This window comes from Balaenoptera acutorostrata, chromosome 2, assembly GCF_949987535.1.
Source record: "Balaenoptera acutorostrata chromosome 2, mBalAcu1.1, whole genome shotgun sequence".
Classification (NCBI taxonomy): Eukaryota; Metazoa; Chordata; class Mammalia; order Artiodactyla; family Balaenopteridae; genus Balaenoptera; species Balaenoptera acutorostrata.
Window position 1 is genome coordinate 178,966,264 of NC_080065.1, and position 27,034 is coordinate 178,993,297.

Consider the following 27,034-nt stretch of genomic DNA (forward strand, 5'->3'; position numbering starts at 1 on the left):
AGTAGCCACATGCCCTTGGTCACAGCAGTTATGGCTCCAACTTCAGAAATAAACCTGGTTCTGCTCTTTTGTGCAGGGAAACTAGCTAACCTGGGAAAGTTACTCAGCCTCTGTTAAAGAAAAAATTTACTCTGACACTTGTTAAAAACTGTCGACTGAAAAAAAAAAAGCATGACCTAAAAGTTGAGAGTTATATTTTATTCAGCAGACAAAACTGAGGATTAAGTATGGGACACAGCATCTCAGATAACTCTGAGAGATTGCTCTGAAGAGGCAAGTGGGGGTCTAGGATATATAGGAGTTTTTGCATCAAAGACCAGGTAGTTGGAACATCAAAAGATTATTGTTAATTAAAGAAAACCAACTATCTCAAGTTAAGGAATTTAGCACTTTTCTATGTATGGGAAGATGCAAGAGTCTGGGCTCACTGAAGTCGTTCCTTTGATAGGCACCTCAGCTATCTAGGGCCAGTATCCTGGGCTTTCTCATCCTGAGTCTCCTCAGGGTGCATCATTGCGGGGGTGGGGGGGTGGTGTGGTGTGGTGTGCTGTGGCTGATGGCTTGATGGTGGGCATCCTGTTTCTATCCTGAGTTCCCTCTGGGGTCACCATCTGGGGGCTGTAATGTGATGGCTTGATGGCTACAACATCCTTTGTTTATTGATATGGCAGGCAATATTTTTCATTCACAGAACAGTAAGGAAGACTTTATTCAGGACTATTGCAATAGGCGGATTGCAAAAGGGGAAAGCATTGGGCTCAGCTCTGAATGCAGCAAAGACAGCTGGGGATTGACAGCCAAAGAGCAGAGTGAGGAGGTCCATGGAGACATCGAGGGTAGGGGGATTCTTGCTAAAGAGAGGCCAAGGATGTATACATCAATGGTGGGGAATGAGAAACTTGATCAGATATCAAGGGTTGGGGGATAACTTAGAAGGATTCTTTGCTCAGACTGGACTGTGCAGGCCAAAGACAGGACTGCGGCCAAGGTTGAGGAGTAGTCGAGAAAAGGGTTCAGAAGACTACAGTTTGGTCAAGGAGAGAGTCTGCCACCTCTCTGGACCTCAGTTTCTTTCTCTGAGAAATGGGGATAAGAGTCCCCAGAGGACTACTGCTAGCATCAAATGAGATAACGCGTGTCAAACGCTCAGCGCATAGCCTTTTCTGTAAAAGGGCAGCGACCTGCTGTGTAGGCGTCAGAACTCGGATCAGGTGGGACGTCCAAGCTGCTACCCTGAGAGCAAGGGGCCCTCAGAGGACAGGGCTACGGGTGATCAGAAAAGGGATGTGAGCTGGTGGGCCGGAAATGCCTCCCGTAGAGGAAGGGGGTCTCAGGCCGCGAAGCAGGGCTGGCCAGGCAGACAGGGACGAAAGGCAGGACAGATGTAGGGCCATATGGCAGGGGAGTTGGAGGACTGAAAGACTGCCGAGCTGAGGACCTGGGCTTGCACCAAGGTCAGGTCCGGAAGCCTGACTTAAGCCCACCGCCCGCGTGGGTAATGAAAGTCGCAGTGGCGCGGGAAGACCTCACACGCCCGCCCGCTGCTGAGCGAAACATGAAGCCGGGACCAATGGGAATGCCGCCGTAGCAGCGAGGGGGCGGAACAGAGCGGTCGCCAATGAGTGTGCCCGTTTCAGGCAGCCAATGGGAGGCGGTGTCCCAGCGGCGATCAAGCGGCGGCTGTCCCTGGCGGCTGGGCTGGGCGGGGTCCCAGGTTGGAGCCGGAGTTCCCCGGAAAAGGTGAGTCTGGAGAGGGGCGGGAGGGGGCGCGCCCGGGAGGTCATCAAGAAGGATGCGGCCGGCGGGACTGCCCTTTGCAGGAGGTCGGTAGAAGCCCCCACGCTGCCTTGGGACTGATTGATGCCCGGTGGGTACACGTCGCGGTTCCCGCCCCTGCCAGCAGGGTTTGGAGATTTCTGTTGGGGGGCGGGGGCTGCGGACCTCACCCAGACCTCATCTTCAAAGCTGGGTCTGGGCCCAGTGGGGACAAGGAAGGAGGAGATGGACACCTGCAAAACCCCATCCCCACGATCTTATCTCGAACGTTAATAAGATAATAATAGCGAACATTTATCAAGCACTTATTGCACGCCAGGCCCGGTGCGGAGCCCTTTCCCTGTCTCACCTCACTGAATCCTCCCAACAACCCTTTGAGAGAGAGACTGTTTTATGCCCATTTTCTAAATGAGGAAACAGGCTCGGAGAGGAGTTGATTCTTGACGACTCCGACGTTGTCCTATTACAACCTTCTCTTTTCCCCCATCACTGTCTTAAATCAGTAACATCGGTCGAATCGCTGACAGCCCCTCCCTGCAAATACTGGAGACCTCAGGAGGCCTGAGCCCTGGGCCTGACTCTAGAAAAGTTCCAGATTGTTGGGGAAAGCGCTGAACACAGCCCCTCCTCCGCTCAGGGAGCCAGCAGGGACTGGGGTCGCTGGTGGGGGTAGATGTGGTATGCAGGAATCTCGGCTTGAAAGAGAAAAAGGATGATGATGATAAAACCAATAATGACTTCATTATTGGTTTTATCATATTTGTTATTTTTTCATGCCTGTAGCAAGGTACTGAACATGTGATGTGCAGAATTGTGTTGAAACGTCACAACCTAATCGATCTACAACTCTAGTTTAAAAAAAAAAAGGATGTAGAAAAAATAACCGTAATACAATAATCTGTTTTAGTTACACAATATAAAAAACATGTAAAGTGTAACAGCAGTAATCAAAATATGAGGTGGAGGAGAATGAAAAGTATAATGTTTACCAGTCCTATCGAAGTGAAGCTGTTATTAGCTTAAAATAGGGTGTTACAAGTGTAAGGTATGTTATGTAAGGCTCATAAAATGTCTTAAACTTATAACATTAAACTTAGGGTAACCACAAAGGAAAAATCTTATAGTAATTACATCCAAACACAAAGAAAGACAGCAGGATAAGAAACAAGGAACAATGGATCTACAAAACAAACAGAAAACAACAAAATGGCAATAGTAAGTCCTTACCTATCTGTAATATGGTGACAGTGGTGCGTAATTCACTTACAACTCTAGTTTAAAAGTTAAAAAAAAAAAAAGAATGTAGAAACTTCACAACCATCTCTTCATGGCAACACTCTCAGCATCTCCATTTTCCAGATGGGGAAACTGAGGCCCAGCATGGCTAAGTGACTCATCTGAGTCGACACAGGATTCACCCCCAGGTCTGTCTGGCCACCCCTGTCTGCCTGGTTATTTTGGAAAGGTGGGTTCAGAGCAGATTTTAAAAAAAAAAATTTTACTGGACAGAGCAGATTTTTATATTGGTGAATTCGTCCAATAAAGGGGTTTGGTGGTGTTATTGTTCATGACTGATCTGGTAGGTGGGGACACATACCCCAACTCCATCAAACGGTTGTGGAAACTGGGGCTCAGGAAGGGGAATTGGGTGCCTAAGTTTGCACAGCGAGCAGGGGTCCAGAATCTTCCCCCCAAGCCTCAGTCTGGATGGTTGGAAGGTTGAGGTGCTCAAAGGGGCCTCCAGGCTGAGGCCTGGGGCTGACAGGATGTTCCTTCCCAGGGAAGCCAGCTGTTAAGAGCATGCCTCTGTGCCAATGGGGGGCCACCACCCGGGGCAGAAAGCCCGATGGGGATGGAGCTCAGCCCATGGCCACCAGAGGAGGCCTGAAGGTGCTTCTGCACTGGGCCGGCCCCGGTGGCGGGGAGCCCTGGGTCACCTTCAGCGAGGCCACACTGACTGCGGAGGAGGTCTGCATCCACATTGCACACAAAGTCGGTGAGTCCCGGGCATCAGCCCCATGGCAGGGTGGAGGTGCTGGCAGCCTCTGGGCCTCATCCATCCAGTCGTCTGTCCATTCATTCAGCGGACATTGAGTGAGCACCTAGTGTGTGCCAGCCCCCAGTTAACTACATTTGTAGAGCTGATATTCTAATAGGGATCAACAAGAAACACAATAAATAAGAAAACTGTATGAGGCCAGAGATCATGGTAAAAGATTTAAAACTTGAGGAGATAAGGGACTGAGCCACAGGTATAGCTTGGGGAAGATGGCGCCAGGCAGCGGGAACAGCAAGTGCAAAGGCCCTGAGGTGGGAACTTGCCAGCAGCAGCGAGGAGGCCGGTGTGGCTGTAGCCGAGTGCGTGAAGGGGAGACAGGAATAGGTGAGGGCAAGCAGGTGATGGCACAGGTTGTACAGGGCCTCTTGGGCCTCAGGGAGGACTTTGGATTTTACTCCAAGTGAGATGGGAGCCACAGAGGACTGTGAGTGAAGAAGGAATGTAATTGGACGCAAGTGTCACGGATGATCTCTGGCTGCTGTAGGGGGAGCAGACTGTGGCGGGTGAGGGCGGGAGTAAGGACCTCCAAGTAGGAGGTGATGGGGCAGAAGTCAGCCAGGTTCAGATCTTACAGTGTTTTAAACCCCAGAGGGAGGAGTTTAGGGCTTAAAGTTTTCCCCAGGAACAGTAGTGAAGCATGGAATGGTTGAGAGAGCCGGCAGCAGATGTGCTTCAAAGTTAATTTCTCCTGCCGGAGGAGGAGAAGGTCTCTCCAAGGGGACTTTGCTTACATACCCTTTCCTCCAGGACGTCCTCTCAAACCGCCTGTCCCACAACTGGATGGGGGCCTTCTGGTAGATTTCTATAACACCTTGTACTTTCCCATCCATGGCAGATTCTTAAAGAAGTACTGGTTTGCTGGGTGGTGTGAAACATGCCTGGCCAAGGACCCAGAGAACCTGATATTTTTGAGGAAGCAAAAGATCTTAAGAGTAACTGGAGCATAGTTTTCAAGAATTTGGAAGAGGAAGTAGGAATTGAAAGCAGAGCATAATTGTCTGGGTCCAGGTCATGGTTATTCAGTGCTGAGGGGGTTGGGCTTTCTCAGGGGGCAAAGGGGAGCGATGGAAGTTTTAAGCCAGAGAGTGAAACAGATTGGTTCTTTAGGAAGTTGTCTCATAGGGAGGCATGCTCCTTCTTTGGGGGGCAGTACACTTGGATGCAATGATTCTTTTCCTTTCTTTTATTTTTTTTTTGGCCGCGCCATGCGGCTTGTGGAATCTTAGTTCCCTGACTAGGGATTGAATCCGGGCCCTCGGCAGTGAAAGCACCAAGTACTAACCACTGGACCACAAGGGAATTCCCGGATGCAATGATTTTGGAGAGCAATTTGGCATCGTCTAACATGGTTGAAATGTACATTCCCTGAGGGCACACAGTTCCACTCCTAGATATGCACTCTACAGACACTCAGCTCATGTGTTCCAGGAGATGTACACGGGAATGTTCAGAGTGGCCTCATTTATCTTAGTGAAAACAGGAGACCATCTCAAAGTCTGTGTGTAGGAGAATGCACAAATCAGTTGCAGTATGGTTGAACACTGGAATACTATACAGCCAGGAAAAAGGAATTAAACCAAAGTTACACATATCACGTGTGAAGCTTAAAACCTATCGTAGCATGAAAAAACAAATTGCAGCAAATGGTATAATACTGCATTTGAATTTATAACATTCAAAGCTAGGTGATAGAGAATATGAAAATGATAAACTAGTTCAGGAGTATGGTTACCTCTTTGTGGGAGGGGAGAGGAGGTGGATGTAGGTGGGGGCTTCAGTTGTACTTGCCAGGTTTTATTCTTTTTCTTGTGGCTGGTACTTAGGTGATTATAAATTATTCTGAAGGACTTCCCTGGTGGTCCAGTGGGTAAGACTCTGTGCTCCCAATGCAGGGGGCCCGGGTTTGATCCCTGGTTGGGGAACTAGATCCTGCATGCATGCTGCAACTAAGGAGTCTGCATGCCACAACTAAAGATCCTTCATGCCGCAACTAAGACCCGGCACAGCCAAAACAAAGAAAGAAAGAAAGAAAGAAAAAAAATTTTAAATTAAAAATAAAAAAATAAAAATAAGTAAATAATTCTGAACTATTTTAGATACAATTTTTAAGTGATGTGTATAAAAAATAGATGCTTGGGCAGCCAGTGTAGGGAATGACAGTAAGTTTGGAGGCTGAACTAGGGCTGAGTTTGGATTTGAAGGAAGTGGATAGATTCCAGAGAGATGGAGGATGCAGAAAGAACAGGACTTGTGACCAATCTGATGTGGAGGGGATGGGATGAGTTGAGGACAAGGATGAAGTCCGGCAGAGAGGGGGCAGGTTTGGGGACCTCAGATGAGATCTATTTGGAACAAGGCACATCTCAGGGGGCCCGAGATGTCTAGAGGAAGACAGCCAAGGGGTAGTTGGATATTTCTCTGGGTCTGGAGTTCAGAGAGAGACCAGGCAAAGTGCCAGCAGTCTGTAGAGCTGTGTTAGTCAGTCTATGATAGGTTTTGCTGTAGTAACAAGCAGCCCCCCCAATTCTACTGGGTTAAGACAATGACAATTTACCTAAAATCTAATGCAGGTCAGATGGTTCCCCTCTGTCTTATAGCTTCACCACTAGGCATAAGGGGTTTCCAACATTCCTGGGGCAGCGAAGATGGCAGGAAAGTTTATTTCTGGGCCTGGAAAAATGTACATCCCTTATGCCCACATCCCACTGGCCAAAAACCAGCCCAATGCCTCCATCCTAGTTGCAAGGGAGGCTGGGAAATGTAGTTTTCCTGTGAGGCCACAGGATGGTTTACATATTGCATTATCTTCTGTTGGCAAGGCAGGAGGCCCAGGGAGGGATTGTGAAGGGAGACAGTGGGTCTGGGGGTCCACAGGGCTAACAGCAGCAGGCACTGACTCCTGACTCATTTCTCCCCTGTCCAGGCATCACTCCACCCTGCTTCAATCTTTTTGCCCTCTTCGATGTCCAGGCCCAGGTCTGGCTGCCTCCAAACCACGTCCTGGATATGTCCAGAGACTCGAGCCTGATGCTGCACTTCCGCATGAGGTGGGTGAAGTCCCCTTGGAAGGCTTTCGTTCTGTCCCCTCCCTCCCCTGTCCCCACCTTCCTGGACCTGGTCTGAATCTGTGCTAAACCCCAGCTGTGCCCCCTCCCTTCCTGCAGGTTTTATTTCCGGAACTGGCATGGCATGCATCCCCAGGAGCCGGCTGTGTACCGCTGCGGTCCCCCAGGGTCCGAGCCTTCCTCAGAACAGGCAGAGCAGGGGGTGCAACTCCTGGACCCTGCCTCCTTTGAGTACCTCTTTGAGCAGGTGTGAGCAGGGCTGGGGAGGTGAGACTGTTTGTGTGGGAGGTTGCAAATGAGGAGTCCTCACTTCCCTCCCAATTTGCTATGGCTAGTAGGTTTCAACTCATGCCATCTGGGATCCTTTGGCTGCCTGAACCAAAGGGTTTTGAGACTCTTAGGGTTGTAGGGATAAGAGTGCTGTGATCGATTAGTGATGTCTGCCACAGGCATAGGGTTGGGCAGAGGAGGCATACATGTGGGATCCTTCCCTTCCCCAAAGTGACCAGAAGCTGGGGAGTGAACAGGTTCTCATGCCTCCCTTTCTGCCTGATTCCCCATCCCCAGGGCAAGCATGAGTTTGTAAATGACGTGGCATCGCTGTGGGAGCTGTCAAGCGAGGAGGAGATCCACCACTTTCAGAACGAGAGCCTGGGCATGGCCTTTCTGCACCTCTGCCACCTCGCTCTCTGCCATGGTGTCCCCCTTGAGAAGGTGGCCAAGAAGATAAGGTATCTGAGAATGAGGCGGGAACACTGCATAGGTGGGTAGACATGCCCAGGCATCTGGTGGCCAGGGTAGACCTTGCGTACTGTCATGCCTTCATTCATTCAACAAACATTTATCGAGCGCCTACTGTATGCTTGTACTAGTTGTTTGTTTTTCTTCCGGCCGTGCTTAGCGTCTTGTAGGATCTTAGTTCCCCGACCAGGGATTGAACCCAGGGCCCTGGCAGTGAAAGCACTGAGTCCTAACCACTGGACCGCCAGGGAAGTCCCTGGTACTAGTTTTGGGTGTTGGGGACACAACAGCCAACAGGACAGACAAAAATGCCTGCCCTCCTGGAGGTCACATCTGATGAAGGAGACAGGCAATAAACAAAATACAAAAATAAAATATATAGTGTTTTAGACGATGATAAGTGCAATGGGGAAAAATTAAGCAGGAAAAGAGGAAGAAGCGGTGTGTCAGGGAATGAGGGGCGTATAATTTAAAACTGGGTCATCTTAAGAACCTGCTATATAAAAAATAAATAAAATTAAATTAAAAAAAAAAACAAACTGGGTCATCAGGGAATTCCTCACTGAGAAGGTGACATTCAAATTCAAAAATCTGAAGGAAGTGAAGGAGGGAGCCAGGTGGGTATTTGGGAGAAGAGAATTCTCCACAGAAGGATCAGCCAGTGCAAAGGCCCTAAGATTGTACCATGCTTGATATATGGTGGAGGAAGTGTGGCTGGAGCAGGGTGAGCTTGGAGGACTCCCTAGAATTCAAGGGAAAAAAGGAGGCAGGAGTCTGGAGAGCTGCTAGCCTCCACTGCAGTGAGAGCTGGGGCAATCAGGGCACACTGCCTGGAGGAGGCAGCAAGAGAAATGGGTCTTTCAGGACCTGCAGTTCTTTTTCGGCTGCACCACACAGCTTATGGGATCTTCGTTCCCCAACCAGGGACTGAACCCACGCCGAGTCCTAACCACTGGACCGCCAGGGAATTTCCCAGGACTTGCAGTTCTTAAAGCACATATTTTTCAATCCCTGTCGTGTTATCCCTGGAGGACTAAGGCTGTGACAGTGAAGCCCAGGACGCTGGGAAGCCCAGAGGAGGGACCCTATCCAGCCTGGAGATCAGAGGATTCTCCTGGGGGAAGGTGATTTCTGCTAAGATCTGAAGGTTGAGTTGGCTTTATCCAGATGTGGATTGCTTTGGCCAAGCATTCGAGGGAGAGGGAACAGCATATACAAAGGCCCAGAGGCAGGAGGTGGCAAAGGCCCATTTCCAGGGGAACTGAACTCGGAATGTGATTGCCCAAGTGCAGGAGACGGCCAGGCACTAGTCAGGGAACCTTTTTCCCTGAGAGCACTAGGGAGCCCTGGAAAGCTTGGAAGTGGGGGCAGAAGGCAGCTAGAACCTTGACCTTTAGGATCTTTCTATTCAAAGGTTGGAAGAGGTGGCTTGGGACATGGAGGGTGAGGCTTGGAAATCTGTTATCTGAGTGGGCTATGCTGGTGCGCAGGTGCAGGGCAGGAGAAGGGGTGAAGGGTATGGCTTTGTGAAGAGCAGAGTGGCTTCCCAGAGCTGTGCCTTTTATTGATAATCATATTAATGATCAAAACAATAGCGACTTCTCCAATAATAATAATAGCCAACACTCACATAGTCCGTATTTTATGCCAATCAATAGTCCTGATTCTCTCATCAGCCCTAGAAGTGGGCACTGTTTGATCCCATTTTACAGATGAAAAGACAGAGCCCTTTAGAGCTTAAGGAAGTTGCCCAAGAGCTGGGATTTCCGACCCATAGTCTCTTCCAAAGTCCTGGGCCCTGGGCCCAGACACCACCTGGCCTCCCTGTGCTGGCCCTTTATAGCATTCTCTTTCCACCTTCATGACAGCCTGCCTGTTTTTTTATTGTTTGTGGTTTTTTTTCAGTTTTAATATTTTTTATCTTTATTTTTAAAATTTTTGGCTGCGCTGGGTCTTCGTTGCTGCGTGCGGGCTTTCTCTAGTTGTGGCGAGTGGGGGCTACTCTTTGGTGAGGTGTGCGGGCTTCTCATTGTGGTGGCTTCTCTTGTTGCAGAGCACGGGCTCTAGGCGTGTGGGCTTCAGTACTTGTGGTGCATGGGCTCAGTAGTTGTGGCTTGCGGGCTCTAGAGCACAGGCTCAGTAGTTGTGGCGCACAGGCTTAGTTGCTCTGAGGCATGTGGGATCTTCCTGGACCAGGGCTCGAACCTGTGTCCCCTGCATTGGCGGGCAGATTCTTAAGCACTGCGATACCAGGGAAGCCCCCCCTAATATTTTTTAAATTGAAATACAGCTGATTTACAATGTTGTGTTAATTTCTGCTATACAGCAAAGTGATTCAGTTATACATATATATACATTCTTGTTTTTTTCATCCTCTTTTCCATTATGGTTTATCATAGGACATTGAATATAGTTCTCTGTGCTATACAGTAGGACCTTGTTGTTTATCCATTCTATGCATAAAAGCTTAAATCTGCTAACCCCAGCCTCCCACTCCATCTGTCCCCCAACCTCCTCCCCCTTGGCAACCACCAGTCTGTTCTCTATGTCTGTGATTCTGTTTCTGTTTCTTAGATAGGTTCATTTGTGTCGTATTTTAGATTCCACATATAAGTGCTATCATGTGGTATTTGTCTTTCTCCTCCTGACTTACTTCACTCAGTATGACAATCTCTAGTTGCATCCATGTTGCTGCAGATGGCATTATTTCATTCTTTTTTTTTTTATTTTTTTTTATTTTTTATTTTTTATTTTTATTTTTTTATTTCATTCTTTTTTATGGCTGAGTAGTATTCCACTGTATATATGTACCACATCTTCTTTATCCATTCATCTGTCGATGGACATTTAAGTTGCAGCCTGTCTGTTTTTCTAGACGAGGCAGCTGAGGTTCAGAGAGATTAAGCCACTTGCCCCACGTCACCCAGCTAGGCCTGCAATCCCGGCCCCTGACTGGCCCCTCCTGGTCGTCCCCACAGCTTCAAGGACTGCATCCCACGCTCCTTCCGGCAGCAGATCCGGCAGCACAACGCTCTGACGCGGCTGCGCCTGCGGAGCATCTTCCGCAAGTTCCTGCGGGCCTTCCAGCCGGGCTGCCTCTCGCGGCAGGTTGTCATGGTGAAGTACCTGGCCACACTCGAGCGGCTGGCGCCCCGCTTCGGCACAGAGCGCGTGCCCGTGTGCCACCTAGAGCTACTGGCCCAGGCCGAGGGGGAGCCCTGCTACATCCGGGTTGGCGGACAGGCCCCTCCCGACCCCGGGCCCGAGTCTGCCGCCGGACCCCCCACCCACGAGGTGCTGGTGTCGGGCACTGACGGCATCCGGTGGCGGCTGGTGCAGGCAGAGGTGAGTGGGGCGCCTCTTCCATCCGGCAGTCCAGGGCAGCTGGGGGTGGCGCGCTCTTGCTCAGCCTTGGCCTTGTCCTCTGAAGGTGGTTTTCCCCCACGTGCCTCTGGGGTATGTCAGTCTGTGCCTGGGGGTCTGTTTCTTTTTTTGTTTTGTTTTGGTTTTTTGTTTTGTTTTTTTTTGGTCACGTGGCGTGTCATGTGGGATCTTAGTTCCCCGACCAGGGATCGAACCCGTGCCCCTTGCATTGGAAGAGTGGAGTCTTAACCACTGGACCGCCAGCGAAGTCCCTGGGGGTCTGTTTCTTGGGGAGTGTCCTCTGTCTGCCTGCCCCCCTGGGGACCTGATTTTTAGGGTCTGGCATCTGGGGCCGAGAGGGTGAGGAGCCTCCATTCTACTCTCCCCGAAGTTCCAGTTTCTGGCATGTGTATCTCTCTGGGTGGGTCTCCTGTCCAGCCTGTGACACTGGGATTCATGGGGGGGATGCCTGGTCCCTCCAGCTCCCGCCTCTCCCCCGGGGGAGAGTGCAGCGGGACTAAACAGGCACTGCCCTGCTCCATTCACCTGCCCCACGTGCTGGTTTCCAGGGTCCCAGTGCTGGCGGCGGCGGCGGCAGAAGGATGCCCCACGCTGGCGCATCTGGGAAGAAAGCCAAGGCCCAGGAGGTGGGCAGCCAGCCAGTGGACAGGCCCCAGGAGGCCCCATGGGCCTACTTCTGCGACTTCCAGGACATCACCCACGTGGTGCTGAAGGAACGCCGCGTCAGCATTCACTGTCAGGACAACAAGTGCCTGGTGGGGCCCGGGGCTGGGGGCCGGGCTGGCCGGGGGGGGGCAGGTTGGGGAGCGGTGGGAGCCTCTGGCCTGTGACATCTGCCTGATGTTGTCCTCCCCGCCGCCGCCCCCCCTGGCCTGCAGGATTTGACCCTGCCTTCCCGGGCTGCGGCCCTGTCCTTGGTGTCACTGGTGGATGGCTACTTCCGCCTGACGGCCGACTCGAGCCACTACCTATGCCATGAGGTGGCCCCTCCGCGGCTGGTGATGAGTATCCAGGACGGTATCCACGGACCCCTGCTGTGCGTGCCGGGGGGGGGGGGGGGGCGGGCGGAGCGGGGGTGGGCTGTGTGGTGGTGACTGTGAACTGGGCAGTGAGCTCTAGGGACCGTGGGGTTTGAACGAGGTGTGTGCATGTCGGTGTCTTAGTGTGTGCATTTGTGTCTTAGGGTGTGAAGGCCTGTGTGTTCACCCATGTGTATAAGTGCACATGTGTGCGCAACCATTCATGTCGCAGTGTGTACATGTCAGTGTGTGTGTGTGTGCCTGTGTGTGCATGTGAGTGTGGGTGGGTGTGCATGCACGTGTGTGAGAGCATTCGTGTCTAGTGTGCACATGCATGTGTCTGTATGTGCGTGCATGTACACGTGCAAGGATTTGCTCATACTGCATTGTGATGCGTTCACGTCAGTGGGTGCTCACGTGGGTGCACGTGTGACGCGTGCATGTGTGCAACCAGGGGTTATGGGGGGAGAAAGGGCACCTGTAATGGCATGGATGGCATGTCATGCTGAGAGTGCCTGGGTTTGGGACTGTCACCGTGCATGTCTGCATGTTTAACAGCCCATTTGGCATGCAGCTGTGTCACTACTCTGGCGAGTGCGTTTTGTTTGGTTTTGTTGTTGTTGTTGGTTTGGCCGCGCCACATGGCATGCGGGATCTTAGTTCCCCGGCCAGTGATGGAACCTGTGCCCCCTGCAGTGGAATCGCGGAGTCTTAACCACTGGACCACCAGGGAAGTCCTCCAACTGCGTTTTAAATTGTCAGTGTGTGTTTTTGCACGTGACAGGACTGGTGAGTTTTGCTGGGCTATGCGTTGTCCAAACGCTGGTGGCTGTTCAGATATACGTGTGGGTGTTTACACCCCTGCAGGCATGTGTCTGTCCTGGTACTTGTGGATCGCTGTCTGAGCACTCCTGCTTGGACGTGTGGGGCTGAGAATGTGAAGTGTCAGGGCTTATGTGGTCATCAGGTGTGTGTGGCCATCCTGTATGCTGCCGGGTTGGGGTTTGTTACTATCAGCTTGTCTGGTCATTGGCCCTGTGCCTGGGTGTCCCCTGTCCTACCTGTGACACTGGGACTGGCCCCTGGGTCAGTCTAAGAGGTCTCACCCTTCCAAGCCTAGTCTCTACACCAGAGGAGGGTGAAGTGGTCGTTTCACCTCTCAAGGGCTGTGGCCGTACGGGGTCTATGGGCCATGTCAGCGTGTGTCTTAGTCCATTCGGGCTGCTGTAACAGAATGCCAATGACTGGCTGGCTTAGAAACCACAGACACTTATTTCTCACAGTTCTGGAGGCTAGAAGTCCAAGTTCAAGGTGCTGGCAGATCCAGTGTCTGGTGAGAGCCCCATCTCCTGTTACATAACCGAAGTTCAGTCTTCTGGCTGTGTCCTCATGTGGTGGAAGGGGTGAGCCAGATCTCTGGGGTCCATTTTATTTTATGTATTTATTTATTTAATTTAATTTATTTATTTAATTTATTTTTTGGCTGCGTTGGGTCTTCGTTGCGGTGCCCGGGCTTCTCACCGCGGTGGCTTCTCTTGTTGCGGAGCATGGGCTCTAGGCACACGGGCTTCAGTAGTTGTGGTGCTCAGGCTTCAGTAGTTGTGGCTCGCGGGCTCTAGAGTGCAGGCTCAGTAGTTGTGGCACATGGGCTTCATTGTTCTGCGGCACGTGGGATCTTCCTGGACCAGGGCTCGAACCCGTGCCCCCTGCATGGGCAGGCGGATTCTTAACCACTTCGCCACCAGGGGAGTCCCTGGGGTCCATTTTCTAAGTCACTAATCCCATTCGTGAGGGCTCCACGCTCATGACTTAATCACCTCCCCAAGACCCACCTCCTAATGTCATCACCTTGGTCGGGGGTTAGGGCTTCAACATAGGAATTCTGGGGGGACACAGACATTCAGTCTATGGCACTACGTATGTAACTGTCAGAGTCTGTGTGGCTGTGTCGCCTTGTGGTACCTGTTTGTGCTTATGACAGTTGTCACCTCTGGGTCTGGGATGCCAGTGCCCCTGTGCTGTTATGTTACACAGCGGCTGTGTCTGTGATCTTTCATACTTTTCTTTTCTTTTTTTTTTACGGCCGCACTGCGCGGCATGTGGCTTCTTAGTTCCCCGACCGGGGATTGAACCTGCACCCCCTGCAGTGGAAGCGTGGAGTCCTAACCACTGGACCACCAGGGCAGTCCTCTGTCTGTGATCTTTTCCTTTCGGTGTGTGACAGACTGTGCATTGTGCGTCACCCTGGGAGTGGCAGTGTCTATGGCTGGGTGTGTGCCCATTTGGTATCTGATGGCTGTTTCCTGTGTGTGTGTGTGTGTGTGTGTGTGTGTGTGTGTGTGTGATCTTGTCAGCCACGGTGTCCACAGCTGTTACGCACGAGCGTGTGCCTGTTCCGGTACCTGTGTCTGTGTGTGAGTTTTCATGCATGGGACAGTGTTACAGGCGTGTGTGTGTTCAGACACAGTGTCACCACATAAGCTGTGTCTGACATTTATCCCAGCTGGGAGTGTGCCCCGCTGGGCAGGTTTTGTGTGTCCTTGTTGCCAGGTGTGGGCCCAGCAGTGCCCCCAGGTGCCCTGATGGTGCCCCTTTGCCCCCCCCCACCCCCACCCCCGCCCAGGGAGCCATTTGTGCTGGCCAAGCTGCAGCCCGGGGATGGCCTCTACCTCATCCACTGGAGCACCAGCCACCTCAACCGCCTCATCCTCACGGTGGCCCAGCGCGACCAGGTGGGCCTGGGGCGGGGGTCCTGGGCTGGGGCTGGGCGTGCTCCCTGCCTGGACCCCTGCTCACCGCCCTCACCCCTGCTGCCACCCGCTCCAGGCACGTGGCGTGAAGGGCTTGCACCTACGGAAGTTCCCCATCGAGCTGCAGGCTGGGACTGTCGCGCTGGAGGGCTGGGACCGGTCCTTCCCCAGCGTGCGCGAGCTGCGGGTTGCCCTGCAGGGCTGCTCCCTGCGGGCCGGCGACGACTGCTTTTCCCTGCGCCACTGCTGCCTGCCACGGCCAGGAGGTACCAAGACGGGGGTGCCACGGGGCCGGGGAGGGGGGGCCTCTTCCCTCCGTGCCAGCCCTCAGGGACTGCTTCCATCCCCAGAGATCTCCAACCTCATCGTCACGCGGGGACCTCGGGCCAGCAGCAGGCCGCTCAACCTCAGCCATCTCAGCTTCCACCGGGTCCGCCAGGAAGACATCACCCAGGTGCGTGGCGCAGGGGTGGCCCCTGCGGGCGTGGGGCACCAGGGAGGCCGCCTGGAGCTGTTGTCATGGAGATCTTCCACACCATGTCCCCCCAGCTGTCCCACTTGGGCCAGGGCACGAGGACCAACGTGTATGAGGGCCTCTTGCGAGTGGGGGGCGGAGGCCCCGAGGAGGACAAGGTGGATGGCGGGGACCCCCCCATGCCCGGGGCGGGCTGTGAACAGGAGCTGCGAGTGGTGCTCAAGGTGCTAGATCCCAGTCACCATGACATCGCCCTGGTGAGTGAGCGTGGCCAGGGGATGGGCGGCAGGGTGAAGAGGGTCAGGGTCAGGGCCTGCAGGCCCCTAACCTGTCCCGTCCCCACAGGCCTTCTACGAGACAGCCAGCCTCATGAGCCAGGTCTCCCACGTGCACCTGGTCTTCGTGCACGGCATCTACGTGCACGGCTCCGAGAGTGAGTGGGTCCTGCCCCACCCCCAACATACACACACACCCCACCCCACTCTGCCCCACTTACAGCCCGACCTCACTTACACTCTTGACCTGCATCCTTATCCCTGACTGCACACTGACCTTTGAGCTACACCCCGACCCCTGAACGCACTCCAGTCTGTGCCCATCGACTCTCACCTACAGCCTAAACCCTGTCTACACCATGACCCTTAGCAGCTCCCTGATCCCTGGCTACGCCCCAACCGTCTACCTACACCCCGACTCCAGACTGCATCCCTAGCTCCATCTACCACCCAAACACCTCTACAATCCTGCCTCTGTGTATCCTCTGACCCCCTCAATACCGTGACAGCATGCAGACCCCAGCCTTGTTGGCCACCCCGATCCTCCCAGACCTCAGCCCCTGCTCCTCCCCCACCTCTCCCGCTACTCTGTGTGTACCTCCTTGTACAGGGCGCCCACGGTCAGCCCCCAGACCCACCGACCTCAACGCCATGTGTCCATCTCTCCTGCCTTCCCCCCAACGCTGGCCTACGTGCCGACCCTGCACACCTCTCACTGCACAAGCACCCCCAGCCCTGTGGGATCCCAACCTCCAGCTCCACTCCCTCCGCTCGTCTGCACCCTCCCCCCAGTTCCCCAGCCCCGTCCTGACCTTTGTCACTTACTCGCAGCCTCCTCTCTACCCCAGCCCCACCCTGGACCCAAATGCCACCATTCACCTCGGCCTCACCCTGCACCCACCTCCGCCTGCCCTCTGTACTGCATTCCTCCTCTCCCCAGAGTCGCCCCCAAGCCTCCCCCCGCACCCTTGCCCGACACCTTCCCCACCTACAATCCCAGCCCCCCTGCGTCCTGCCCCCTGGCACCCTGGAGGGTAAGCTGGTGGGCAGCACCTGCAGTGGCTGGGCCTTTGCAGACATCATGGTGACGGAGTACGTGGAGCACGGACCCCTGGACGTGTGGCTGCGGCGGGAGCGGGGCCACGTGCCCCTGGCCTGGAAGCTGGCAGTGGCCCAGCAGCTGGCCAGCGCCCTCAGCTACCTGGTTCGTGGGCTGCGGGCGGGGCCTGCGTGGGCGGGGAGGGCCAGGGCAGCCCCCGCGTTGCGTATGGAGGCCTGAACGCATCCGTCCACGCACTAGATCTTCTCATGAGCCTCCTCTGCTCGCGCAGCCCTGTGGCTCCCGTCTCTTCCACCTCCTCCACTTGGTGTCCAAGGCCCTGTGGCAGTCGCCTCTATCACTCTTGCCATTTGTTCCCCAGCCCTTCCTGGTCCAGTCACCCCAGTTTCCAGAACACCCCCTGTGTGCTGGGCTCTGTCCTAGGCCCTGGGGACCCAACAGAGAACAAAACAGACAGAAGTTTCTGTCCTTGGGGAGCTGGCATTTTAGTTGGGAGGGACAAACGAGAAATAATAGTTAGTACGTTACATTACATAATATGCCAGAAAGTAGCAGGAACTGTGGGGAAAAAAGCAGAGGTGGAGATGAGGATTTGATACAGTTTGGGGAAGAGGTGACGTCTTAAACAGGTGGGTTGGGGAAGGCCTCACTAAGGTGACCTGGAGGTGACATGGGGTAGGGGGAGAGGCGGGTAGTTGTGAGTGTATCTGGGGGAAGTGCATTCCAGGCAGAGGGGACAGCCAGTGCAAAGGCCCTGGGGAAGGAGCATGCCTGCCATGGGTTTGAGGACCGCAGTAGGGTCCTCTGGCCTTTTGTCCCTGGCTGAGAGCCTTGGCCACCAGCACTGGGAAAACAGGAAGGACCCACTGGAGACCCAGTGCTGCCTTGTCACTATGACAATGGATTGGCATCTCCATAATGACCGTGATTGTCTTTTTCACTTGGGCTGTCCCTGGGGGAACCATGTGGGATGGGGTAGGGGTGGGGTCTACAGCCCCCAGTGGCCATGCTCCCTTTCCCCTCCACCCCAGGAAGACAAGAGCCTGGTTCACAGCAACGTGTGTGGCCGGAACATCCTGCTGGCACGGCTGGGGCTGGCGGAGGGCACCAGCCCCTTCATCAAGCTGAGTGACCCCGGCGTGGGCCTGAGCGCCCTCTCCAGGGAGGGTGAGGACGCAGGCAGGGCTGGGCACAGGGACGGGCTTCCCCCACTCCTTTTACCTTGCTGACCTCTGACTCTGGCCCCCAGAACGGGTGGAGCGGATCCCCTGGACAGCCCCTGAGTGCCTGTCCGGTGGAGCCAACAGCCTAAGCACTGCAGCCGACAAGTGGGGCTTTGGTGCCACCCTCCTGGAGATCTGCTTCGATGGGGAGGCCCCCCTGCAGGGCCGCAGCCCCTCTGAGGTATGTCCAGGGGACCCCTGGGCCCTTGCCACAAAGAGGGCTGGCACCGCCAAGGAGTCCAGAGGGTACATTCAGGGTCCAGAGCTGCCTCCCCTCTGGCTGTGCAGCCTCGTCTCCCTGGGGCTCCATCAGGTCACCTGTCAGTTGCAGTGAACTGCAGTCCCACCCTCATAAGGTCGTTATGGCACAAAGCAAATAGATCACATGCTTTAGGCAGAGTGACCAGGGCATCAAGGGGGAGCACAGGCTGTCGGGAGGAAGGGGACCCAGAGGATGCCCCTGACCCAGCTGAGGGATGGGGCAGGGCTTCCCAGAGGAGGTTTTAATCTCAGTGCGGAAATAGCACAGTGTCCCAGGCTAGGAAGAGCAGCCTAGGTGGTGGGCACAGCCTATGCAAAGGCCGGGAGGCTTTGGGGCATTCAGGGAGCTGCAGTATGCAAAAGCGTCCTGGGAGCAGAGGTGCGTGGAAGTCAGGGCAGGAAGGGCCAAGTGTGAGATGCTCCAGCACAGCACAGTCTGCTCTACTTGGGTTCCAATCCTGACTCTGCGGTGGTGGGCAAGTCTGCATCCCATTGCCGAGGCTCAGTGGCCTCATCTGTAAAATGGGAATGACAAGAACAAGGACCTGGCTGGTCCAGCCCTGCTCTGGGGACTTGACTCTGCCTCTTGGGGAAGGGGACTGAGGGTGTACACTGACTCCTTCCGGTCCCCTCTCCAACAGAAAGAGCGCTTCTACCAGAAGCAGCACAAGCTGCCTGAGCCCTCGTGCCCAGAGCTGGCCACACTCACCAGCCAGTGCCTGACCTATGAGCCAGCCCAGCGGCCATCCTTCCGCACCATCCTGCGTGACCTCACTCAGCTGCAGCCCCAAAGTGAGCATGACTCCGGGGCAGGGACCCTGGAGAGGGGGAGGGGCTGGGATCCCTGCTGACTCGGGCATGGTGCACCCAAGTCTCTGTACAGTGGCTTAGGGTGTGTGCCGGTTTCTAATTCACTTAAGTAAGGGGGAGGGGAAGCCTCGAGCTCTCCTTTATGTTTTGCTTGGGGAGAGCCACAGCTTCTTTGGATGAATTAGACCCTGGCAAATTTTTTGGTTATTAATGAAAAGTTTGTGCCCTTTTTACCCCATCTCAGAACATCCCAGGTTTTGGTTATGTGTGCAGCCAACTCTGTGTTTTGGACAAGAAGTGGAATTTTCCAGCCCTTGCAAAAAAAAAAAAAAGTTTCCTTATCTCTGGGATCAGATGCTGGGGATAGCAGTAGCTGGCTTTCTGTGTCCCCAAGTGTGGACCCTTTTGGGGAAAGGGCTGTGTTCCAGACTCACCCACTGTAGCTCTTCCAGATCTCGTTGATGTCTTGTCTGTGAACCCGGACTCACCGGCGTCAGATCCTACGGTTTTCCACAAGCGCTATTTGAAAAAGATCCGGGATCTGGGTGAGGTAAGGGCGAGGCCTGGAGGACCGGCTTGGGGGGGGGGGGGGCATGGGCTGCTAGAAGGCCCTGGCCTTAGAGACCCTCAGCTTCAAGGGAGGCCCCGGGGAATTGAAAGGGAGGCCTCGGCCCCAAGGGGACCCATCCACATGGAGTAGGTGGGGCCTTGGATTTTCCAAACAAACCTGCCTGGAGGTGGGGCCTGGGGAGCTGGGGGTGGGGCTGACGCTCCTGCACACTCCGGCCAGGGTCACTTCGGAAAGGTCAGCCTGTACTGCTATGATCCAACCAATGACGGCACTGGTGAGATGGTGGCCGTGAAGGCCCTCAGGGCAGACTGCGGTCCCCAGCTCCGTACAGGCTGGAGGCGAGAGATCGAAATCTTGCGCACACTCTACCACGAGCACATTGTCAAGTACAAGGGCTGCTGCGAGGACCAAGGTGGGCGGGGCCTAGAGATGTAACAGAGTGGGGCTATGTCTTGGGTGTGGCCTGGTGGGCGGGGCCAGGAGGACCTGGCCAATTAGAGCCTCTCAGTTCCAGGCTGGAGGATGCAGTTTGCAGACACCAAGGTGGGCGAGGCCCGGCTGCCTCCTTTCCATCCTTAGGCGCTCTGCTGGGGCCAGGATGGGTGGGAGTCAGCTCCCTTGCCTGCGGACGGGTTCAGGATGGGTCCGCCCCACCTGAGGACTGGTCCTAGTGTGGATGGATCTTGGTTTTCCCTCCCCACCTTGGGATAGGGGGTGCAGGGTGGGCAGCCTGTGGTCCAGGTCTCTACCACCCTTACGGGCCCCTCCTCTCCGGTGTCAGGCGAGAAGTCGGTACAGCTGGTCATGGAGTACGTGCCCCTGGGCAGCCTCCGAGACTACTTGCCCCGGCACAATGTCGGGCTGGCCCAGCTGCTGCTCTTCTCCCAGCAGATCTGCGAGGTGGGCCTGCCTGCCCCTGCTCCCAGAACCTGCCCCCTTCTTTGGCTTGGCCTGAGCTTCCTATCTACCCCGCCAACCCCCCTGGGCCTGCTCTCCTCCATCCTTGTCCATTCTGCCGATCACCTGGCCACACCCCCGCTGGCCCGGGCCCCCACCCCCGTTAATACCCACTGCTGACGTGATCAGGCCCGGCAGGCCGGCTTCTCCCAATTCTCCCGCCCCCTGCCCCAGGGGAGCCCCCCATGTGGCTCCACCTCTGCTGTCCGGCTCTGCTCCTTTTTGCTCTGGCCCCACCCGCCGTCCTGCCCGTTCTCGCGCCCGGTCCCCGCCAACTTGACTGTCTCCCAGCCATCCTGGTCACTGCTTCCCAGGCCCGGTCCTGCCCCCGCGCTGATCCTGACTCGCCCCACCCCCAGGGTATGGCCTACCTGCACGCGCAGCACTACGTGCACCGAGACCTGGCCGCACGCAACGTGCTGCTGGACAACAACAGGCTGGTCAAGATTGGGGACTTCGGCCTCGCCAAGGCCGTGCCCGAAGGCCACGAGTACTACTGTGTGCGCGAGGATGGGGACAGTCCCGTGTTCTGGTAACCAGCGGGACCCAGCCGGAGGGAGGGGCGCCAGGGTCACCTGGAGCAGACAGGGTGGAGGAGATGGATGCTGGGGTCTCAGATGACAGGGCCTTGGTCAAGTGACACTGCCCCCACTCTTAAGGGTGGGGCCCTAACTGGGGCCACAGGGCTCCTAAGCCTCAGGTAAGGACTGCAGCTTGGTCTGGCCCAAGGCCTGAGTGCCCTTTCTCCCCAGGTATGCCCCGGAGTGCCTGAAGGAGTGTAAGTTCTACTATGCATCCGACGTCTGGTCCTTTGGGGTCACCATGTATGAGCTGCTGACCTACTGTGACTCCACCCAGAGCCCCCCCTCGGTGAGAGCCAGGCCCGCACCCCGACCCCATACTAGAGGAGTTAGCGAGGCATGCATTCAGTTCCCAGCTCCCCCACCCTAGCAAGAGCTTAACCCACCTAAGCCTCACAGTCGCATTCTGTAAAGTGGGCCAGTTACACTGCAGAGGGCTTGGATTGTGACAGAAACCCACTCAAATAGGAACGGCTTATTCTGCCATTTGCAAACCCCAAGGGGACAGTGGGAACATGGCTTGATCTAGACCTTCAAATGCCATCAGGAATCCCATTTTCTCCATCTCTCAGCTCTGCTCTTCTCCGTGGTAGCATTTTTTTTTTTTCGCTGTGCCATGCGGCACGTGGGATCTTAGTTCCCCTATCAGGGATCGAACCTGTGCCCCCTGCAGTGGAAGCACCGAGTCTTAACCACTGGTAGCATTTCTCAAGCAAGCCTTCCCTCTGTTGTGGCAACAGTGGACTCAGCTGAGGGGAGGAGGGTCTTTCTCTTTCCAACATAATTCAGGACTCTCTGATTGGCCCAGCTTGGCTCACGTGCCCTCCAGGGAGCCACTCGCTGTGTAGTCCTTGGCTGAGGGGAGGAGCCTAGAGTATGTTAGGGGTTTATTCCCAAAGCCAATCAGAGTGCCTTTATAGGAGAATTTAAAAAAAAGGTTTCTGAACAGGCAAAAACAACTTGCTGAGGCTTAATAATAATAGCAAGCACCTAATTCAGTCTTACTCTATGAATATTAGTTTATCTAAGTTTCGCAATAACCCCAGGTGGTAGATGTTATCACCCATTTTACAGATGAGAGAACTGAGGCCCAGAGAGGCGAAGTCATAAGACCAATGTTATGCAGCTGAGAAGTGGTAGAGATGGCATTAGAACTCCTGCCGTCCAGGTTCAGGCTCTTGACCTCTATCTAGGCAGCCCCGCCTCTTAAAAAGAGCTTGTCCTGTTTCTTCTGTAGAAATTCATCGAGCTCATAGGCCTCACCCAGGGGCAGATGACAGTGCTGAGGCTCACTGAGCTGCTGGAACGAGGGGAGAGGCTGCCACAGCCAGAGAAATGTCCCTGTGAGGTGAGACCCTCCCTTTTCCCCCTGCCTCCACCATCGGACCAGGGAGAAAGCAGAGATCACAGCCTCAGTTTTTCCTTCCCCAGATCTATTGCCTCATGAAGAACTGCTGGAAAGCAGAGGCCTCATTCCGCCCGACCTTCCAGAACCTCATACCCATCCTCAAAACGGTCCACGAGAAATACCAAGGCCAGCCACCCTCAGTGTTCAGTGTCTGCTGAAGCCCGCCAGCAGCTCTGCTTGGGGGGATTGGAGCAGACAGTACTCAAAGAGAGGGCCTCCTGCTCCCCACCCTAAGAGGAGCCCAAGAGGGGGTGGTCAGCCTCACTGACTCCCTGTGCCTTACCCCTGTCTGGAGGCCCCACCCCTCTGAACTGACTTTCCTTGTCTTAGTCCGTTTGGGCTGCTATAACAAAACGCCACAGACTGGGTGGCTTATAAACAACAGAAATTTATTTGTCACAGTTCTGGAGGCTGGGAAGTCAAGATCAAGGCACCAGCATGGTTGAATTTTGGCAAAAGCCCTCTTACTGGTTCATAGCCTATGCCTTCTCACTATGTCCCCACAAGGTCCAAGGGGGCAAGGCATCTTTCTGGAACCTCTTTTACAAGGGCACTAATCACATTCATGAGGGCTCCACCCTCATGACCTATGCACCTCCTAATACCATCACTTTGGGTGTTAGGATTTCAACATAGTGATTTTGAAGGGACAGAAACATTCAAACCATTGAACCTTCCAAGATCATGAGCCTGACACAGGCTCCTGAGGGACCCAGGACAAGCAAGGAGCTTAACCAGGCCCTTGAATCCGATCTTTTTATCTTCCCCCAGCTCCTGCCCTTGGAGCTCACTATCTCCCCTAACTGGTTAAAAACTCATATTTCCTCTGCTAGAGGCATGGTCCTTGGGCCCTTCTTCAGTGAGTGTCCACTCCCCTGGGGACTGCAGCTAGAGCAACTCATTGCAGAAGAAGTCAGATTCAACTATTGAACCTTTGCTCACCTCTAAATCACCAGCCAGCAATTAGACCAATGCCTGGAACACGGAAGGCCCTCAAGATATATGTTAAATATATCAATAAAGGACCTGGGGGACCACATGCCATGTAAATAAGATTGCCAGTTTCACCTTTTTCTCGCTGCGTGACCTCAGGCAAGTGGCTTCCCCTCTCTGGGCCTTAGCTCTCAACTATGAACTTGGGATGGTCATGCTTGCTGCCTTGTAGGACTAATGTCAAGAACTAATGAGGGCTTCCCTGGTGGTGCAATGGTTAAGAATCTGCATGCCAATGCAGGGGACACGGGTTTGATCCCTGGCCTGGGAAGATCACACATACTGCAGAGCAACTAAGCCCATGCACCACAACTACTGAGCCTGCACTCTAGAGCCTGTGTGCCACAACTACTGAACCCCGCGCACCTAGAGCCCGTGCTCTGCAACAAGAGAAGCCACGACAATGAGAAGGCCCCGCACTTCAACAAAGAGTAGCCCCTGCTCGCTGCAACTAGAGAAAGCCCGCACACAGCAACGGAGACCCAGCACAGCCAAAAATAAAAACAAATAAATAAATTAATTAAAAAAAAAAAAGAGCTAATGAGGTCGTATCTGTCAAATGCTTAGCAGAGAGATATGCAAACAACTGCTCAATAAATATTTGATATTATTGTTAATCTGGTGTTTGCCAATGTGTTTCTGCTTAACAGGTATACTTGAGATGGGTCTGCCACATTGTGAAAGGCAGTTAGAGTTCTTTCCCGTGGGATTTTCTAAGACCCTGTGCATTGCGGCTCCCCTGACTGGACAGTTTCACACTATTCTAGTGATATTTGCTTTTTATAACAGTTTTTAAAATTAAATATTCATTATAATTGTAAATCTTCCTTTTTTTTTTTTTTTTTTTTTTAAAGGTAATATTGCCATAGGCAGTGAAATGTTTCCCTCCTCTGTCCATCAGCCACCACTGTCACCTCCCCGGGAGACAACTAATGTTATCTGGTTTCCTGTTTTGGCTTCCAGAGACATTTTATCCAGATACAAGGAAATCTGTGCACATATTATATTTCCCCATTTTTCGCAAAAATAATAGTATGTGCTGCTATATAGAGCTCTAGCCGGTATCGTTTCTATTTTTTTCCCACATAATAGGCCTTGGAGGCAAACAGTGTTTTCTCTTTCTATTTTATGGTTGTGTTGTAGCTCATTCAAATGTCATCGGCATTTGTTCATGTAATCATTTCTAATCCTTTGCCATACCCAGGCTTCTGCAGTGAGTAACCATGTGTGCACATGGTTTCACCCACGTTCAAGGGTATCTGTAGGACAAATTCCCAATGGGAATAGCTGCACGATCTAACCTGGTAATTTGGAAAGTCATTGCCACTAGAATATATTTTGATAGTTGATAGGGCAAGTCTCTCATTCTTTTCTCAAAATTATCTTGGCTTGTTCTCGGGCAGCTACTTTTTTTTTTTGCATTCTTTTTTTCAAAAATTATTTTCCAGGACTTAGCTGGTGGCACAGTGGTTAAGACTCCACGCTCCCAGTGCAGGGGGCCCAGGTTCGACCCCTAGTCGGGGAACTAGATCCCACACGCCTGCCAAACTGAGAGTGTGCATGACACAACTAAGGAGCCCTCCTGCTGCAACTGAGACCCAGTGCAACTCAATAAATAAATATTTTTAAAAAATTATTTTCTGTTATGGTTTATCACAGGATGTTGAATATAGTTTCCTGTGCTATGCAGTAGGACCTTGTTCTCTCTGTTTTATTCTTTTTCTTTTTTCTTTTGTCCTACCCAGTTACATGGAGATTTTCTTGCCCTTTTGGAAGCCTGGTATCTTCTGCCAGTGTTCAGTAGATGTTCTGTGAGAATCCTTGCACATGTCAATTGTTTTTTTTTTTTATTTGGCCGTGCGGTATGCCATGGGGGATCTTAGTTCCCCGACCAGGGATGGAACCCATGCCCCCTGCAGTGGAAGCACAGAGGCTTAACCACGGGACCACAAGGGAAGTCCCTGTAGATGTATTTTTGATGTATCTATGGGAGAAGGTAAGCTCCACGTCCTACTCCTCCGCCATCTTGATCCAATCTCAGGACCTTATTGTTTATCCTTGTTGTAAACTCTGTGTAATAGTTTGCTTTTGGCAGCTACCTTTTAAAACTTTTATTATGAACAATTTAAAGCATATTCATAACTAAGGAGAATAATGTAATGAACCTACACTTAACCAACAGCCAGCATCAACGGTTTCTAATACCCATGGCCAGTCTCTTTTAATAAATGTATTTATTTATTTTTGGCTGCGTTGGGTCTTTGTTGCTGTGTGCGGGCTTCCTCTAGTTGCAGTGAGCGGGGGCTACTCTTCGTTGCGGTGCACGGGCTTCTCATTGCAGTGGCTTCTCTTGTTGAGGAGCATGGGCTGTAGGCGCACGGGCTCAGTAGTTGTGGCTCGAGGGCTCTAGGGCGCAGGCTCAGTAGTTGTGGTGCACGGGCTTAATTGCTCCGTGGCATGTGGGATCTTCCCGGACCAGGGCTTGAACCCATGTCCCCTGCGTAGGCAGGTGGATTCTTAACCACTGCACCACCAGGGAAACCCCATGGCCAGTCTTGTTTCAACTTAACCCATGCCACTGGATCATTTGGAAGCAAATCTCAGAAGGCATAGCATTTCTTCTGTAAAAACTTTGATATCTATCTTGAAAGATATTACCACAAACAATAACTACAATGTCATTATCACAACTGGAAAGTTTAAACAATAATTCTTCTATATCATTGTATAATTTAGAGTGTTTTGATTTCCCCAATTGTCTCTTCAATATTTGGTGTTTGTTTGTTTACAGTTTGTTCAAATAAAACTCCAAACAAGGTCCATGCATTGACTTTGTTTGGGGGCAGCTTCCTTTAAGTTCTGGATTCCTCTCCTTCTTTTTCCCCCCTTGCAACATATTTGTTGAAGAAGAGGCTGCTTGTCTTGTAGACTTTACCAGTCTGATGTCATCCTTGTGGCATAGTTTAACACATTCCTCCATCCTCAACTTGACCAACCGAGGGTCAGATTCCGTGTCCAGTTTTGGGCAAGTCTCTCTCACAGAGGGCAATGTGTCCTCTTGGCGGGAAGCTGTCCGAGTCTGCTTGTCCCTTCTTTTGTGACACAAGCCGCCACCCAGATCCACCAAGAGGCAGTTTTTCTTTTCCAACATTTTATTCTGAACAATTACAAACATTCAGAAAAGTTGGAAGAAGAGTACAGTGAATACCCATAGGTTCCACAATTACCATGGTGCTAAATTTACTTTATCATGATGTATCTATCCATCTATCTATCCATTCCTCTGCCCATCCATCAATTCATCTCATGTATTGGATACAAATCAAAATAGGTGGGACTTCCCTGGTGGCGCAGTGGTTAAGAATCTGCCTGGCAATGCAGGGGACACGGGTTCAATCCCTGGTCCAGGAAGATTCCACATGCCGTGGAGCACCTAAGCCTGTGTGCCACAACTACTGAGCCTGTGTGCTGCAACTACTGAAGTCTGCACACCGAGAGCCTGTGCTCCGCACCAAGAGAAGCCACTGCAATGAGAAACCTGCGCACCACAATGAAGAGTAGCCCCCGCTCGCCACAACTAGAGAAAGACCGCGCGCAGCAATGAAGACCCAACACAGCCAAAAATA

At 53.0% G+C, this 27,034-nt stretch overlaps 1 protein-coding gene across 8 annotated transcripts; it reads left to right on the forward strand.

Moving 5' to 3' along the window:
• The first annotated feature begins 1,613 nt into the window (after positions 1-1,613).
• TYK2 (tyrosine kinase 2) lies at positions 1,614-26,215 on the forward strand. Of its 8 annotated transcripts, none has more exons than XM_057540752.1 (25): positions 1,646-1,740; positions 3,136-3,241; positions 3,557-3,772; positions 6,759-6,882; positions 7,000-7,147; positions 7,468-7,631; positions 10,620-10,986; positions 11,574-11,780; positions 11,904-12,061; positions 14,668-14,776; positions 14,871-15,060; positions 15,145-15,248; positions 15,344-15,526; positions 15,615-15,702; positions 16,621-16,748; positions 17,636-17,771; positions 17,854-18,008; positions 18,730-18,880; positions 19,351-19,448; positions 19,689-19,881; positions 20,251-20,369; positions 20,786-20,958; positions 21,179-21,296; positions 22,245-22,355; positions 22,439-26,215. In XM_057540752.1, exons 3-25 carry the CDS (start codon positions 3,577-3,579, stop codon positions 22,571-22,573), a joined length of 3,555 nt encoding a protein of 1,184 aa, XP_057396735.1. In that variant the 5' UTR covers positions 1,646-1,740; positions 3,136-3,241; positions 3,557-3,576; the 3' UTR covers positions 22,574-26,215. The 8 variants fall into 8 exon arrangements, with proteins under 8 accessions (XP_057396739.1, XP_057396735.1, XP_057396738.1 ...); XM_057540755.1 differs by having other exon boundaries at positions 3,136-3,200; XM_057540753.1 differs by having other exon boundaries at positions 1,734-1,867.
• Positions 26,216-27,034: the final 819 nt, after the last annotated feature.

Coding starts and splice junctions, on each gene's coding strand:
- TYK2 (XM_057540751.1), top strand. Junction 7,148..7,467: donor TTGAGTACCTCTTTGAGCAG/GTGTGAGCAGGG, acceptor CCCCATCCCCAG/GGCAAGCATGAGTTTGTAAA. Junction 22,356..22,438: donor CAGAGAAATGTCCCTGTGAG/GTGAGACCCTCC, acceptor TTCCTTCCCCAG/ATCTATTGCCTCATGAAGAA.